The sequence below is a fragment of the Rhodnius prolixus genome, unplaced genomic scaffold (genome assembly GCF_049639745.1).
Source record: "Rhodnius prolixus isolate KJV_2025 unplaced genomic scaffold, Rpr scaffold_3, whole genome shotgun sequence".
NCBI lineage: Eukaryota > Metazoa > Arthropoda > Insecta > Hemiptera > Reduviidae > Rhodnius > Rhodnius prolixus.
Genome location: NW_027411603.1, coordinates 48153254 through 48172002, shown reverse-complemented (window position 1 = coordinate 48172002; position 18749 = coordinate 48153254). Strand labels below are relative to the sequence as shown.

General features: G+C 34.2%; 2 protein-coding genes across 10 annotated transcripts in view; one reads left to right on the top strand and one right to left on the bottom strand.

Annotated features, from left to right (window-relative positions):
- The first annotated feature begins 80 nt into the window (after nucleotides 1-80).
- Nucleotides 81-18749, top strand: part of sfl (N-deacetylase and N-sulfotransferase sfl) — a 68149-nt gene continuing 49480 nt past the window's right edge. For 2 of the 9 annotated variants that reach the window (XM_074126400.1, XM_074126393.1), the window contains exons 1-3: nucleotides 81-359; nucleotides 7270-7362; nucleotides 12245-12375. The gene's annotated coding sequence lies outside the window, so the exon portion shown is untranslated. Of the gene's footprint in view, nucleotides 360-7269; nucleotides 7363-7873; nucleotides 7891-12244; nucleotides 12376-16035; nucleotides 16299-18749 lie in introns of those variants that run through there. The other 7 variants (XM_074126397.1, XM_074126396.1, XM_074126395.1 and 4 more) reach the window with 6 other exon arrangements.
- Nucleotides 1493-5905, bottom strand: LOC141453331 (m-AAA protease-interacting protein 1, mitochondrial-like). Its single transcript, XM_074126418.1, has 5 exons — nucleotides 5668-5905; nucleotides 3204-3722; nucleotides 2838-3036; nucleotides 1768-1873; nucleotides 1493-1658 (listed from the first exon to the last, which is right to left on the bottom strand). Exons 2-5 carry the CDS (start codon nucleotides 3711-3713, stop codon nucleotides 1565-1567), a joined length of 909 nt encoding a protein of 302 aa, XP_073982519.1. The 5' UTR covers nucleotides 3714-3722; nucleotides 5668-5905; the 3' UTR covers nucleotides 1493-1564.

Genomic DNA, 18749 nt, shown 5'->3' with positions numbered 1-18749 from the left:
ATTTTACTTATGTATTATAATTTTTATTTACTTATAAAATTTTTATTTTTAAATTTAGTTAATCGTCCAAAAGGCTGAAGCAATAGGCACCCTGGCACCAGGCAGTACTCAAACTCAAAGTAAACATTCGGTAGCAATGTAATCTGACAAGTGTTAAGTTCAAGAATATTCGCTTTAATGTTATCTTCTTCCTTCAATCCAAATAAATATCTTCTTCTTTTTGGTTGATAAATAGTGATTCTATGATAAAAATTCGTGCTAAGGTGAAAAAAAGAGGTTATTGTTAAGTTGTTCTTACAGTACGTTTTGATTTTGTCATCGGGATTTTATAATTTTTGAAAGAATTCTGTTAATTTTCGGTAAGTAGACACTTATATTTATTTAATTTTCAGGCTTAACATCCATTTAATCGTTATTTATGATATTCTTATAATATAATGTGATTCTAAATAAAAGAATTATTAGCATAAATAGAACACTGCTTTTAAAGTGCGAGACGAATTCTGTGATTTAAGCTAATTTAGGATTATGATTGCTCAATGTTTTGTATAATCCTAAGAACTTATGCAAAACCGATACTCTTCATTTCTGTCTTCTGTTACTGCTTTTTTCAAACTCATATATGTTTGAATAGTATTGTTAGTTGTTACCTATCGTGAATCATTATCTGTTATAATGGTCAAGAAAAATTATTTTTCAATCTTTCGTGGACTTAAGAAATTACCAAATATTACTGACAATCCATCTACTTACTAAAATTTGATCAAGCTATTTAAAGTTCAAAGCCTTATATAGCTATCTTAATATTGTAGTCATTTTTTTTTTTTATCAAAAAATTCCTTTTTTTCTTAGTAATAGCTAAGTTAATTTGAAGTTTTCGTTACTTCCTTTTTTTTTTTAATAGGATCAAGATTTTTCGTCAGTTTTATGTGTGTATGTATTACTCCTCTGGGTCTTCAAGTGCAGAGATATCACATTGCAAATTTACTTATTTGTCAGAAATCGTTTTCTCTCCTTCTGTCACAGTTTGCATAGAGTTAAAATTTAAAGTTTCCTTCCTTCTATGCATCATCCTGTGATGTTTTCTGAACATGCTTTGAGGATATCTTTTATCTATTTAAGTTTTTTTCATGTCATTCATTTTACTTTTATTGAATTAGTGATTAGATCTACAATATTGCTTAATAACCGTTATTTTTCATTATAGTATGTTTATTTTATTTTTAACGGTTCGGAATTATTCATCTGCTGAGATTGGATTTTGTCTGAGAATTTTGACTCCCACTTAGCCAAGTTTCTATCAAACATCACAATTATGAATTTAGTTTATGACAGATACTTTTTGAAAATCAAATGGATGAAAAACCAAAATTCTTTAGAATTAAAGAAAACCATACATGCTGATTGAGGATCGTAGAAAAATACTTTTAGATTTAAGCTGTAAATAATAATAATGCATTTAAAAAAATAATAATAATGAAATCTATTCCGATTTTTAAATTTGTAGATGGAATTTATTTCATGCAATAATTTTGATGTATTTATTTTAATTATTGAGAGTCACTTAATTCTTTTGTGGTACAATGTTAAACCGGCGTACTTTGAACGCTGAGATTGTCCAATCTGGCGTCATCCCTTCACTATAGTTTCTGTGAAACCTAGAACCGTAAGGAAAATAGTAAAATTATTATTTAAAAAAATAAATAAAAGAAGAAAAACTAATAAGCCGTAAAATAATTTCCGTTACTGAAAAGAGGAGTGACTTACCTCACAATAATGTCAATGAACACTAGAGGTGGATTCGGATTGAGGTCTTGCGGTTCCAGCCATTTCAACCCGATAAAAACCATATCAATATCGCAGTATTTTTTATCTAGGAATAATAGATTTTGTTACTAGTGTGGTCTATACAGTACAATAACTTCATGTAATTTTTTTATTATTTAAATTGGTCGTCGGCGCCACGCATTCCAATAAAAGGTAGATTACTGCTTTATATGGTTGTTTTTGCTGTAGAATTGCGTAGCAACCCTTGAGAAGAAGTACTTAGCGTCAATTCTTCTTCCCTGAAAACTCCGATAGCCACAGGTGGGAGCGCTTTTGGGCAGTTAATTGGTGAAAAGCTGCCTCCTCTACAGGCCTTGGAAAATAGCTGGGAATGGGAAAAACCACCTATCTTCTGTCTCTGACACACTTTCCATACGAGCACAAAAGATAGATAACTCTATAGAAAGACCTCTCGCCTTGGACTAAGTTCTCTCAACCATCTCCCACTCATTAAAATTGCTGTTATCTCTCCAGTAAATTTGGCGGTAACGGAACCAACAAAAAACCTACGCCTGTTCTGGGAGACCAATCGTTTTCTGCTTCACCTTTAGAGTAGAGACACTCCCAGGCTGTCTAGGACAGTTCTAAGGAGAGCTTGACCTAGAAAAATCAGCGTCGGCTAGTCAAGCAACCAGAATAACCTTTCCATGATGCCTTCCGTCCCTCCCCTTCAAACCTTTGACATCTTGTTAATATACCTTCCCCAAATTAAAAAACTGGGAGGTTACTAGGGGATTGTAACTGTTCAAAAACCAGGCTTCTCCAGGAATGCTGTTCAAAATGCGGGATATTGGCCATCAGAGATAACCACTTTCAGGTGTCTCCTTTTCAACCTCACAGGGAGATTTAGGCTCTCTAAGTTAGTTCTAGAAAAAGTGAGATGGTGGCAGTCAGCGATAATCCCAAATTGGAAACGGTAAACAAATAAATAAATTCCTGAATAAATACACTTAAATGTCAGTTTAATATTTTCCAAAATTGCTTTGTTTAGAGTAAACAAAAAGCATTACCAACAACGTTTCTGAAGTGAAGTTTACGGGGTATAATTAGCTGTACATCACCCGGTGTTAGAGCAATATTTCTTCTAACTTCATCAGCCCAAAGTAGTTCAACATCTTTTCTTAAACTAAGTAATGCACTCTTTGTCAATAATGGCTTTAAGTTATCAAACATACTTTTACTCAATAATTCTGTTATAGTGGATACAGCCTGAAATTTGGAATATAATAAGTTGAAGGCGTTCGGATTAATTTAAGGATAAAACATTCAGTTAAATTCAGTGCCCGTAGAAAATTAGCCAAATTAGAATCTGAAGAGAAAAATCTGTAAATGTCCTACCATTGGAGGCGGTGAAAATTTTAATAAAATTAAATTACCTGACGTGCCCCTCTAGTGAATTCGGTTTCACTGAAATTTGGATCCCATTTTTTCAGATATCTAAAATCAAGTTTATTTGTTAACCAGACCACTGGGTTCTGTATGTATAGGACACGTGGAAGTGGTTTGTTTGTTGGAGGCTGAGATGGTAATGGTGTTGGTATAGGAGGTTGTTTTCCACCGCTGGTATCCTGATGTAACTTTCTGCTGGGCTGATGATGCGATATTTCATCCTCTTTCTGTGGTGGTTCATTTATACCCAACACTTGTTTTAGACATTTTTTTAGCGTAGAATATTCTGCTAGGTAAAATTCGTCCCAACTTTTGTCGAGAACATCTGAAGTTGTATTGTCAGTGGTCTGTAAATATTTTGGATATTGTAATTTTGGATTTCCGAGTAAGGTGCCATGCTGTCTGTGGATGTTTATTGTAAGATTAACCGTAGATAACCTTGGTAAAAAAAATTTCTGAATGGCATTTCCGTTGTTCAGAATTTTGATAATAGACATAACAACCACCTAAAACAAAAACAACAAAAAATCAAATTACAGCCTGCTCTGAAAAACGAAACATTTTTTTTAAAAAACAGAAAGGTTTGTCATGGGTTAACTTTTTGTGACTAAGTTTTCAATTTAAATCTATTGTTAAAATTTAAAGATAAAAAACTGAATTTGGATTTTTAGGAAGATTCTAGGATGAATCAGAGTTATATGTTTCACCAGGTTCGGCATCTTGGACTAGCAGTTTCAAAATTGCTGTAGTATGCCGGTAGATAGCGTAATGGTACCAAACATTTTTAGGTACTTGACATTTTGGTCATTTTTTGCTTCAAATCGGTTGTTTGTTGTACGTCTTCCTTACCATTTGTTTGTTGTACCACTTCCTTAAAATTGAAGCAATGTGAAAAATGGTGAACCCATTATTCCATCATTACCACGACGCTGGGGTAACAATAAGCTGGCATTATCACCAAGCTGGGATGACTTGTGTTGGGGATTCTGTCACTTTTTAAAGCTACTATTTGCCGCTTTCGTCCCAGTCCGTCTTTCCTATAATTCCTTATAGCTAGACTTCAATAATCTAATTGCTTTATTAAGAATCTTTAACCAGAAGAACAGGCTGTTCATTATCGCGAAATCTGCAGCAATCGAAAGGATATTAAATTTCTATTTATTAAAAGATTATTAATTGGTCGCCTTCATGTAAACGGTTTACTGAGAAGTATCGTTCCCGGTAACGAGCTCATTCTAGTGGACATATTTTTAACTAATTTCTGTTGCTGGAGTCTTGTTATTTAATATTTTATTTTCTATTTTAAAGTTCCTATTTTTTTCCATTAATACAAAGGAAGTTTTAAAATGGAGAATAAATGAAAAAGATTTTTTTTTGTTTGCCACATTTTATTAGATTAATAAAGGGTTATTAATTGTATAGCCTGATGAAGATCTTTGCCCTCATCCGCCTCCAACGACCCATTACGCCCTCCCAGCAACCCATTGCACTCACTGAGCTTTGCTTTTAATAAAAATAATCAAACCCTTAACTCTTGAATGGCTGGATCATGATTTTTGTGCAGATTCGTTAATTTTCTTCTCGTATTTTTGTACAAAAAATAAAAAGTACTTTTGGCCAAACAAAATTGTTTATTTCTACATAGATAATTACAAATAGTTTCAAAGATGGATCCTGTTTTTTTTTTATCTAAATAACAAAAAATATAAAGAAGTCACCAATACTTTTAAATTTTTAAAATTATGAAGCATTTAAAATTAATAAAAATATTACACTCATTTTTTTCTTTTTCTAGCCACGAAAAAACTTACAAAAATGTCCACAAGACAGCGCTAGTCTCCGGGAACGATTCTAAACTTTAACCGTGTTGATACAAAACAAAAATCATACCACGGATTTATAAGAAGCTTTTTATTTTTTGTCACAAATGAAAAATGTAGATGTATACCTGTTTACCTTTTGACCCTGGAACGTCCATTACGATAAATAAGTGTAAATAATAAATACAGTAAAAGCATCGTTCTGAGTACGTTTTAGTGGTGGTAAGAAATGTTACTAAAAGTGAAGACAACCCAAAAAAAGGTTAATTTTGTAAATTTCTATTGGATGGATGGAAACTGAGAAAGAATGTGATTATTTGAGATGTTTAAAAATTCAAATCTGTAATTTATTAGTTTTTGTAATGTTAAATGATCGAAAATCAAAAATTGCTTACTGTGCATAACTACATACAGTTTAAATGAATATATTCTGTTAAATTGATGTACAGATTTTCCTGCTATTCACCTTTATTACTATATTTTCTAGATTTAGTGTGCAATTTATGAGATGTCTATGAACACGATCAAGTAGTATACCTCCGGTACCTTAAGTTTATAAAAGCTCGACTATACTTCAACTATTTGTAAGCATAATATATTTAAAAAAAAAAAAAAAAAAATTAATTCTTACTATACTGAATTCACATAGTGCCACTTCAAGATCCTGTTGTTTTTCAAATCGGCCTCATGCAATGCTTTATTATTTAAAAAAATACTAGCATTGCATAATTTTTAGATTTTTTATAAAATTTTGCTGGAGAAGTCGAATAGATCATGTTCTTTTCTTTTTTTTTTGTTTTTGTTTTTATTTCATGAAGAAGAAGAAATACAATTTAAATTTAAGACGTCCACTCCATTCCTGGATCCAGCTGTAAAATATATATATTTTTTTAATTAACAGATATTGATTGATTTTAATATTAGCAGCTTGTATTTGATTAATTATTTAATTTATTTTAATTAGGTAATTAATTTGATCTTAGCCTAGGCAATGGCGAAAACTTTAATAACAATAAATTTAAACTTATAAAATTCTGCTCTTACCTGAAATTCTCATACAATACATTAATTAAAAGAGGCCTACCAAACTCTTAAAACATTTAACCTAACATTAATAAGTAACTGACGTTCACTATTGAAACCATAATGCTCCAGACTTCTTTGTAAATCTCATATACCCAGATCCGTACAGATTTATGCTTATAATAAGTCCTAAAGACAAGGATTTCAAACCATCGCGGTTCATATGATTATGATTATGTTCATATAAACAGAGCTTTGCTGGAAATGATAACTCATAAAGATTTTATGGCCAAGATAGCACTTACATTTTCTAGATAACCTTGAGCATCTGGACGGTAACCACAAACTTAGAATGGAAACTGGCTGATGATAATTAAAAATCTTAACTTCTACAAGAAATAGTACATTAAACAATAAATTCAGTGGTTTCTATAATTTTTTAAAGTGAAAATTCTACTGGAAAAACTAATTTTTGTCCTTTTTTTTCTCTCCACACTTTTCAAGTTCGAATTTTGACTCAGTTTTATTTATTTATTTTTTTCAAACTACTTAAAAGACTCTTAGACGACAGATCAAAACTCTCTCTGGACAACAAAAGGCTAATTTATACATCTATTTTAAAACCCATCTGGGCGTATGGAGTAGAGCTTTGGGGTTCAACCAAACGCTCCAATCTTCAAAGGAATCAATCTCTACAATCTAAAATTCTTCGAACTATTGTAAACGCTCCTTTTTATGTCTCCAACTTGACTATACACACTGACCTAAACATTCCTTTTGTCACACAAGTTACTAAAACAAGATACAGAAAACTCCACTACAACCTGCAATCTCATATAAATCCTCTAGCTAAAAATCTTTCTTCTAGAACTCTTCCTGACAACCCGACAAGACGCCTTAAGAGACAGTGGCCTCGTGATCTCCTCTCAAGTGAAGAGAGCGACTAATAGCCTATTTTGGAGTGTTATCGCTGGGTAACTTCTCCACTCGTATTCTTCTGTTATTGTTGTTACTGTTATCACTGTTACTTATAGCGCCAACGCGCTGATTGGAGCAAAAATAAACGCAAAAAAAAAAAAATTTCAAGAGCACTAAAATCCATCACATTATTTACTCAGAATTTAAACTGTTCGAACCTTGAGCTTGAAAAATCTTAAGAATTGTGCTTAGAGGAAGACGTGTAAAGCTAATTTAGTTTATTTATTTACAGGGCGTAGAAACTATTAGAAACTTTAGCTGCCTCAGAAGGACTTAGTTATCTAGAATTCAGAAGTAGCACGCAGAAAATGGTTGGTACTTAAAGGTTCGTTTTCATTAAAAGTGTATTTACTTTTAAATGCTTTTTAAGACGCTTTATCTGATTACTAGAAAATATTAGCTTTTCAGGATGAATTATTAATGTTTTGGATTAGTAAGTTACAACTTTGGCAAAACAATGAAATGAAATTTCTTATTTCTCGGTCAGTCGATTTTTCAATTTTTTACTGTGCGTTACTGTTGTCTTGATTTTAATGTTTCATCTTCTTGATTATTTACTGCCATTGTGATTTTTTGTTGTTATTGTTGAAGGGTAGGAAGATCCTGACCCTCTAAGGCACGCTTACGAGGCTACCATTCTTTTGAAAGTTCTAGTTGATCAAGAACTTCATGTTTTTGGGTTACAAGGATTTTAGCCCACTAATCCTTTAGCGACTTGCTCTCCTTCGGCTCCAACAAGTCAGCTATCACATATTGCAGCCTGCGATGTTGAAAAACTGAGACCTCTTAATGGCGTCTGCACATGGACTCTTAGTGAAGCAGCACTACCCTGTGAAGAAAAGTGGCTTATGGGGTAAATATCCTTAGTTGTTCTAGAAGTATGAATCTCGCCCTTCTAGTCCAAGATTACCCAGCAGTCGCTCATGTGTATAGGTCTTCTCTGGGTTCGCAAGAGGCTGAGATTTATAACGTAACCTAAGTCTGACTGATTTAAGGTTTTTATTTTTCCTTCTGACCCTAACGGGCCTTATAAGAGGGGTGATTAAATGGACCTGGGCACTCAGCCTAGTCCGCTGATTTCGCTGTACCGCTGGAAGTTGCCTTGACTTTCAGAGGCTTGTGGGGGAGATATATATATATGGATATATAAAACATATGAAGCATTCTAGTCTCAAGTAATTGTCCGAAAAGCGTCTATCGCCACTGGGGGAAGGTTATCTCTCGGATCAGTCTTCGTTACACGGCTATCTTGCCTCGCACAATGCAGGATATCCAAAGACCTCCCTAGCGACCCTCCACAGTGCCTAAATATCCCAACCTATATTTCTATTTCTAGAGTTCTAATTATAAATACTAGTTCCTACTGACGTTTCATGTTTCTGTCACAGATAGAGAGAAACAAAAAAGGAACTACTTCCCGCCTATTTATGATTTAATAAATCCTCTAAAACAGAATTGGATTATAAATAATCTGAGATAAAATTTAATACGAATTAATGCAATTTAAGCGGATTGTGATTGTGTCAGTATATAATGTTTTCCATTCTTGTCCATAGATGTCACTGGTGAGTTTAATTTTGTAATCTATTTACAAAGGTCTTTTAGTTTTGTCGTTGTGCTAATGCTAATGAATCGGCTTCATTATACGAGGGTCGTTTGAAAAGTCCGTGCAAAGTCAGAGAGATAGCACTACTGGCGCGTATCGAGGTTATGTTTAGTTAGTAGCATCTCTTGGAAGAACACGCACCAAGTTTCAGCCAGATCAGTCTATTTCTTTGTGTTTGGCATTCGTTTGAATCGAGGAAGTCGAGTGATTTTCAAAAAATGGACGAAAAAGAATTTCGTGTGTTGATTGAACACTACTTTATGAAAGGCAAAACGCCTCAGGAGACTAAAGAGAAGCTTGATAAACATTATGGTGACTCTGCACCTTCGATTAGAACAGTTTATAAGTGGTTTCAAAATTTTCGGAGTGGCCAAATGGGCACAAGTGACGCTGAACGTTCTGGACGCCCTGTTGAGGTTACTACTCCAGAAATCATTGATAAAATCCATGATATAGTGATGGATGACAGAAGAGTGAAGGTGCGTGAGATTGCTAGTGCTGTGGGCATCTCGAATGAACGGGTACATAATATTTTGCATCAACATTTGGACATGACAAAGCTATCCGCAAGATGGGTGCCGCGATTGCTCACGCTTGACCAAAAACGAAATCGTGTGAAGTGTTGCAAGGACGGTTTACAGCTGTTCCAGAAGAATCCGCAGGACTTTAAGCGTCATTTCGTCACTGTGGATGAAACATGGATACATCACTACACTCCTAAGACCAAAGAACAATCTAAACAATGGGTTACCAAGGGGGAATCTGCGCCAAAAAAGGCGAAGACCGTTCCTTCGGCCGGAAAGATTATGGCGACTGTCTTTTGGGATTCGCAAGGAATAATCCTCATCGACTATCTGGAAAAGGGTAAAACTATTACAAGTGCATATTATTCATCGTTATTGGACCGTTTGAAAACCGAGCTGCAAGAGAAACGCCCACGATTGGCCCACAAAAAAGTCCTTTTCCATCACGACAACGCACCAGCTCACACCTCAGCAGTTGTGGTCGCAAAATTAATGGAAATAGGGTTCCAACTCGTTTCACATCCCCCCTATTCTCCAGACTTGGCTCCCTCGGACTACTATTTGTTCCCCAATATGAAGAAATGGCTGGCAGGAAAAAGATTTTATTCAAACGAGGAGGTGATTGCAGAAACGAATGGCTATTTTTCAGACTTGGACAAATCCTATTATTCGGAAGGGATCAAAAAACTAGAGCAGCGTTGGACGAAGTGTATAAGCCTAAAAGGAGACTATGTTGAAAAATAAAAAAGGTTTACCCCAAAAAATTAAGTAGTTTTTATTTTTGCACGGACTTTTCAAACGACTCTCGTAGTTATTGTGATGTCATGGTTAGGATTTTTTTTATTACATTTTTTCTCATCTTATTGTAGAATCATGTTACATTTACAATCCGCATCCAGTAAGAGGAAAGTTTATATCTAATTTTGGAAATAAAGTTTTCCCTGTCAATACTAAATTTGAGGTCTAGTAATGATTTCTTGGGAAAAATCGAAATTTGATCGTAATGATTTCTTGGGAAAAATCGAAATTTGATCGTAATGATTGGCCTACCATAATATGTGTAAGACAAAATGAGAAAAAAATAAAGTAGTTGATTTCCATTTAAATTGAAATTTACGTCATTTCTTCTCTAAAGCACTCTTTTAGCATATTGTACGGTTATAACACCAGTTATTAATGATAGTTCTTTTTTCGTCTTTTCTGTAATTCTCTAAGCAGACACCCAAAAGTTTTATTTGAACCATCATTTATTTGAAACTTTTTTGATAAAGAGTATGGATTGTTTGGAGTTAATGGGTGTAGCTGTGACGTCACGCTTCCTTCAAAAAGTGTCCCTTTTTTCTATTTTGCCATGTACGTGTTTATTGTTGAAGCCAATTGTTATCGTTTTTTACACAATTTTAAGTAAATTTAATCACGTAAATTGTGGTTAGAGGATGTCATGTCAGTTTCATTCATCTGGTTTTTGTTTTTTAACAAAATTCAAAACTTGTATTATTTTTTATTATTAAATATATAATATTTTAAATCGAGCGAGTTTATAATATTCTAAAAGAAATTATGTATGTATATATATATTAAATTGTTGCGTGTTCAAAATTAAGTATTCAGATGTTATCCTACGAATTGTGTTTTAGTTGATATGTGTTTACATTTTATCTTAATTAATGGAAATTTTTATAACTTGAATAATGTAAATTGCTACACGAAATTAACGTACAACCCATGTAAAGATCATCTCGGCTTAAATACTTATCAAGCTTTTAAATTTATAATGATTGTTAGTTTAAATTCGTTTATGGGCAATTCTATACTAGTTAGGCATTCTTCTAAAGACCTGTTTTGGGTTTATCTTAAATAAATTTTAATAAGGATTAATAGGGAAGGGATTAGCTATGAGGTTAGCATACTGGACTCCCACGCGGAGGTCCCGGGTTCGAATCCAGCTGCTGACCCTTAGATTTTTTCTTCCTAGGAGCTTCTTACAGCTCACTGTCCGGTGATGGACAGTGTTGTCTGTAACGAGAGAACACTGTCCGGAGGCCGGCAGTGCACTGGAAAAAGCTCCGGGCGCTAATGACCTCAGCTGTTGATGCGCCTTAAATCATTAAAAAAAAAGAAGCTTAATACGCACCCAAAAGTCCAAATTTGAATTTAGTTTTACCTAATTGCATTACTTCCTCATTCCTGTTAATAGAGGAAGTAAAATTTATCAATTTCAAATCTAACCTCATCATTTGGTAACCATATTTCTTGCTATTTTCTGTAATCATGAAGTAGCGGTTAACCAAACGGAATAAGTGTCACTCATAAGCGAGATAATAAAGAAAAAAGATAGGGTAGCCATTATGTCTGGACAAATAGGCACCATCTTTATGGGGCCCATACTTTTGTCCAGGTATGAGTCCTAGGTTTTAATGTATTTTACCGGACAAAACACACCATTTCCAAAATGGATATATGTTCATACTGGAAGCCCATAAAATCAAAGTAAACATTGTCGAATTATATTATCTCAAGTTCCATTTGTTTGTTGCTGTTGTTTTGTTTATTTTAGCCTCATGTGTACCTTTTCTTTCCCTTAGTCTTTTCCATTGCAGGAAGTGTGTCTACTTAGTCCACCATTTACGTTTACTTCAAAAGTTTTCTAAATTTTATGAATTTTACAGCGGATATACTTTGATTGGTTGGATTCAACGCAATTTATTGCTACTGTAAAAATTTTTCGGAAAATCGTCTAGATTTTCTATTTTTGAGTTCACACAGGACTATATCTCCATTTTGTGGGTCCTTGAATCTGAAAAGTTATTTGGAAAATGGTGCTTGAATATTTTGTAATCAACTTCAACTTAAAAAAATGATAAATTTCAAGAACTCAAAACATATTTCGTTGGAAAACCTTCTTTTTTTAGGACATACAGGAAGTTGGTTAGCTAAAATGCCTGAACTGGAAGTAGGATTTAACTAAATAAACTTTTCATTTTCATGAGATTTCCCGGACGATTTTCTCTCAAATTTTTAAATCGATTATATACTTTTATAACTTTTTTTTTTTTGTAATATTTCTTCTGTTTTAGTTTTTGGGGAATTCGTTAAAGTGCAGTTTTCTGAGGTGGGGATGATATAAGGATAGGTTTTCCTGTACGGTGTCAGAGTATTTCCCATTGGAAAATTTGGAGTTAGCTGAAAATGTCTAATCTAGAATATTGTGAGTTATTATCTTATTATAGTATCTAAAATAGAATATAAATGTAACTTATAGTGATTTGAAGCTAGTACCTATATTTTACTCGTGACAGGTTTTTATTAAACGTTTTTCTAAAAAAGTTTTCGTACGATTCTGGATAGTCCTGGGTATATCCCACCACTTAAGTGCGATTTAGCACACAATATATTGGCTTCCAGTCATATCGATAATATATTAAGGGCCCCATTAATATGTTGTAATTACAGGTACTATCCCAGGGAGTATTGTCGGCCGAGATAGCAGCATAACAGGAACATTAATGTAGATTACGATGTGTACAGCAATCTAAGTATTATGCTCCTGTTTAGAGCATCGCACAATCACCAATTGCCCACCTCCCAAGTCTGTACCATATAAATCATGCACTATAGCTTAGCTGCGTATTGATACATTCTATGGTTATGCATTGATTTTATGCACAAACAATGGATTTATAACAATCTAATCTAAACTTAAGGCGAGTTTTTAGATAAAAGAATTATGTTTAGAATGCGGACAACAGATGGATTCTATTTCTGTGGAAATTTAGGTGATTTAAGCCATTTAATCGAGTCTTAGTGAGGGGATTTTCCTAAATAATGTATATAGTCTAGTTTCAGTTACATTATTTCTATCGTACTATATTTCCGGTTGGAGGGGTTCAATCTCCAACCTTCCAAGGTGCAAATTACAAGTGGTACGAATCCTCCTAGCTAATGAGGGACAGTAATCTTACATCCAAGCGTTCACTTTCTGGAATCGCTTCCCTTCTCCTTAAATCCATTTGTTTTTCCTGTATCTTTGAAGCAAAAACAAGAAATAAATCGCCATTTTTGTAGCTCTGTTTGTATTTTGAGATATTCTTGTGGGCAGGAGTGGCAGGAATGCAAAACATAGACGTTCGCTTTTAGACACAGCGTTACATCTGCGTCATTGCAAAAGACTTGCCAGAAGAGGGATTCTATTGTTTTTGAGTTCGCTGTTCCATAAATGCCCTCATCCATTTGTAAAAATCATTTTTCCGAATTCAGGGGACCTTAAAACAGATATATTTCCAATTATAAACCAAATTTGAAAATCTACACCATTAAGAATAACCTTCTCTTGCTGCTGTTGTGTGAGAATAGAAAATTGGTCGTAACGCATTAATTGCGGTCAGTAAGCATTCATATAGCTGACCAAAACCATTAAGGTGTTGATTTAAAGATCGGGTAAAGATAAGTTACGCCGTAGAATATTTGATCGATGTTTGAAATCCGTTTGTTAGTTATAGTCGGCCGGAAATGTTCTTAACCAAACTTTAGAGAAAACTTGTCCAACTACAAAATAACTGATATTGAATGAGACGTCAGCTGTGGAAAAGATGCACATCCTTATTACGTTTTGGTCTTATATCGTCTTGGAAGTTTATCACTTCACCATGTTGTTGAAACATGTTGTGTAATTCTTGGGAGTAACTGGTTTTGGCAAATTTAATTTCCTCCCAGTTTGTGGGTCTCCATCCGGAGGATGAGAAGATGGTTGTCGAGGAAATGGGTTTGTGGGGGGTCGTGTTTCGGGGATGTGTGATGGTGCCACGTATTTTCCATTATATATAATACATAGAGGAGGGAAAGCTGCACAAAGTAACGTTTACTTGTTGGAAAAGTAGTTATTTGAAGATTTGAGATCACCATGGAAATGCTGCATCACGCGGGTATCTTCGGCACTTAATTAATTTAATGTAATTAAAATTTTGGTCAGGGATACGATAAAAATGTGGTGATTACATCGGATAAAATCAAATATATTTCTTACGAATAAATTTATTGATTCTAATTTTTTAAATTGATAATCGCGTTAAGAGTTTATTTACTGTGTGGAATTTTCTATCACTAGAAATTGTAAATACATCTAAAAATAACTATCAACTAGCGCGTAGTTCGGGCTCGTTATCTAGTAATTTTTGGAATATTTAAATTACTTTCTATTATTTATGTTTTGTTATAAGTAAAAATTCTAGTTTAAATGATAATTTCTAATATCGATATATGCAGGTTAAAGGTTAAATGATTTATCCGCCTTCTCCGTCCACCATAGCATTCGTCAACATGGCTTTGTGTGTGAAGGTTAGGAGAAGAGGTTACAAGAATGGTTCATAGTTAAGATTTAACTATGAATACTCATGCTAGAAATATTTGTATGCTTTTTTTTTTTTATTATTTGGTTTAATAGAGCTGAAAAGTAGCCTTTACAAAGAAGCCGCCGCCTTAAATAAACTTCTTCAGCTGATAAGCGACATGTTTTTAATGTGAAGCGTTTTTTTTTTTAAAAAAAAGCAATAATAATTATTATTCCCCAATAATGTCCAAGGTTTTTAAAATAAAATTTTATGGCCACTTCTATTGCAACACAACGTCTTACTTTATTTCACTTGATAACTTGTTCCAGTTTTAAAACTACGAACATGTGCGTTTAATCGATGTTTTAGCTAGCCTCTCATCGTCTTAAAAAAAAGTAATTCAACGTCAAAATGATTCTTTTTTTTTTTATTCGTCACTTTGTCGTTTATTGTGTAAGATTATTGCGATCGTTAAATTTTTTTTTTTTTCGAGTTGCCATCGGAAATACCACTTTGACGCTCTAGTGGCTGAACAAGTGGTTTCAAAAATTCAGGGGGAATAACTTCAAAATATTGCAGGTAGCATGATTACAACCTAGTGATCGAAATCCCTAGCGGCCGAAAGTACCACCTTTTTGAGCGTTTAATGACTCTTAACGATGACTCAAGAAACTCGTTAGTGTTAGTCTACAAAATTTTTTTGAGAAATTTCCCCAGGACATATCGATTAAAGGGACTTTTTGGGGTGAGGGGATGAGTATTCTTCCCTCTAATAAGACCTTAACGAGAATCTTACGTCATTGCCTCTTGGGTATAATTAAATGACTATTGGATTTTCACTTTTTTGAGGTTTTCTTTACCAAATCCTTTGATTTTCGTTTCGTATTCTTATTTACATGATAGCTGTACGTAATTTTGCTTGATTTTGGGAGGGGGCGGAATTAGTTTTAAGGGAATTTTGGGGATGAATACGTAAGGCTTCAATGACGTGTTATTGCACAGATGTTACTCTCCGAACCATTACGTTAGAAACAATTAAATATGTTTTGAAATTAGGAATTCGAAGAAATTTTACAAGTTAGTACCTAGAATGTACACTACAGTAAGTGAAAAGTGGTATTCTAGTGAAATCTATTTTAAAAGTTTGACATTATCCTAACACATCCCCCAATAAGAGTAAGCGAAAGTAAAAATACTTGTTAGTTTCTCCCTACTGGACAGTTTATCCTAAGTGGAGGAAGTAGGTATTTGGGTTTGTATAGGAACAGTCGCGCACCCATCGTATCCCCAACACTGGCAGATTGGGTTGGTCGGGTCTTCCACTCTGTCGCGCTCTTACTCACTACCAGGCAAAGAGAGAGAGGAGGCCGGCCGCTTTTCGTTGGAAGAGATCGAACCCAGTTCGTGTAGTCCCGCGCTGGCGCACTAAATTCTCAGCCGCCTCTACTCTCTGCCCCCGGGTGCGGCGGCGGTGGTGTGTGAGATCGCGGTGCGGTCATAGTCACCGCCTGGCCGCCTTCTCACCGTTCCCACTAGTAATACTGCGGCCGCTGATAGACGGAGCACCTCGTACTCGCTCAGTCTGGACTCGGCCTGGTCCCCGGAGTCTTTATTTACAATTTTATTCCAAAATTTTGTTCTTTTAAGTTTTGATTTTTTTTTTTCTTTAAAATCATTTTTTTTTAGTACTTCCGGTTTCTTGGTTTGTTTTCGCCTCGCTCGATGTATTATCCTAAGACCGTTATTCTGGTTGAACAAATATCCTGATTTATTCTTACGTCCATCTTTTAATTGTACAAGAAAGGTAACATATTTTATTTAAATAGCCTCTTATTTAAATTTGGTGGAATTGTTATCAAACAATTCATTGAAATTCTTTGTTTTCTACACTTTATGTACTATAGCGCCATTGTTTTTTATTATTTATTTATTTCTTTGTAGTATTTTATTTATTTTCACACTGCAGTATATTTCTGCAATAAATGATGCTGATAAGTAGCGCCATTATTTTTAAAAAAATGCTAAATTTTGTTCCTGTTTTGATAAAGTATGTAAAGACAAAAATGAGCCTGTAAAACTCGTTAAAAGTTTAATTAATCCAGACTGTAGTACCTGTTTATAGCACTGATGTAAAGCATGATTTGGCACCTTCATTGCTTTCTTTGATTTTAAAAATGCCATGTTTCCAGTCATTTTTTTAAAAAAAGCAAGTTTACTATAGTGAGGTTTATAGCATTCGAAGATCATCCTGATCAACCGGTACGTAGCGGGTAATAAGGAGATTGTTGTAATCCTCTTAAAGGAAGCTAACAGCAAAATTCATGCTCTGAATGAAGGCGTTGAGAGAGCAAAAGTAGCATTGGTTCATGATTGTCTCGTCGTTCTGTATGGTAGCAAGGTACATGGAATTCGTGGACGACGACGACGACGACAACAACGAAGAAGAAGGAGTGTGAACGAAACTGGTTTGATTTTGATAGAGAGCTGCTTGGAAGTTCTTTGCACGTCATGGAATGGTGAAGTAGTTTTCTTTTCGAGTTCCGAGTTATGAGTTCTAACTAGAAGCAAATGGGAGATCCCGAAAAGCTAATTTTTATTTATTACTCAATTATAGTGAAGTATAGCGCCACGGCAGTCGAGCGGTTAGAAGCGAGACCTGTATTGTGGTACTGGGTTCGATTCCCGGTCTAGGCCTTGTATTTTATTTAATGTTTAATAAAAGAAATTAACAGTAAAGTAAGTTTGCCAGTCGCCTCCGTCCACGACACCTAATTGGTAGTTGAACGTTAAGCCCCACCTGAAAAAATAGGCGATTACTTTACTTTACTTTAGTGAAGTATACTTTACTTCACCCTATAGGGTTCCTGACCATGTTCAGCCCTATATTAAACTAGGGACATTTAGCCCCTGGAAAAATAGGTATTACATTATTTTAATATGGTATTTCGAGGTTGTATTTGCTAAGGAGTGGGCCAGAAAATTGCTAGTGCTTCATAAATATTTATTTAAAATTTAAATGGCACTGGCAAGTTTACTTGCTCAGCCATGTTCCGCTTCCTGTGATTTACTTATTAATTAACTTCAATAAAAACTTCTCTTTCAACACTAATGAACGTGATGGGGTTGCTGCAGTTGTGGTAAAGTTCTTGCAAACGGAAGTATGGAGCTTGAACCAAACTGAAAGAACTTCTCGTGCTTGCCTCGTAGTGAAAATGCATCTAAAGATGTAGTATTTTTTCTCTCGAAAGCAGTTGCACATAAACTCAATACTATAGTATTTACCTGCTCGTATGTGTTTTAGAATAATTCTTCTGTGATGGGAGGGGGGGGGGTCTGTGGCCCTAACTGTCAATGTTGACCGTGGGGACAAAAAGTAAAGGTTAAATAGCCCATGTCTGCAGTATTAATATATAGGTAAGATGCTGACACTTTTCACTTTTAAATAAGATTGTTTAATAATGATTTTCGGAGAAAATTCCACAACTTCCGGTCTCATTTCGTTGAATTGATTTTTTCTTCTTTTTTTTTTTTCTAATTTTTCTCAAAAATAGTTTTCACAATTTCCTCTTCGAGTATACATTGCATTTTAGAGTCATAACTGTTATTCAGTCAGTGTAAGGAATTATATTTAGCAGGCAGTTCTGCGAAAAGTGATGTCAATATGTTATAATGTTACGAGTTTGTTCGTAAGAATTACATATTTAATTGAAAAATTCGCAGTTTAAAAGAAATGTATGAGTTAGAACCTCGTAAATGGTTACAGGAACTCATGTGAGTGTTCTTACCAATCTTTTTTAGTGGCCGAGCTTATTTTTCCTTTGTATTTTTGAACATTAAGAATAATTCTACAATTCTATTTTCATTTTAGGCATAAAGAAACACTAATAGTTATAGTTAGTTGGTTTTAGTAGAAGCTTCTAAAGTGTTATTTCGTAACGAAATTCCTGTATGATAATAAATTATTAACGGCACGCCTTTACAGCTAAAATTACATACAACAGTTCTGCTTAACGAGAACAATTAAAACAATAAATGAACTCTCAGTACAAAAGAACAATAAAACCATAAATGAACTTATAACAATTACGAGACGCTTCAGACGAAGCACTCACAGATGAATCGCTTCTTTAACAAAAAAAAAAAAAAAAACAAATTATAAATAACGTACGCAACATTCAAAAAAATGTTATTGTTATTGCGGTTATTAAGATTTCTAATTGGCAAGATTTCAAGACCCTAGCCTGGAGGTTATTTT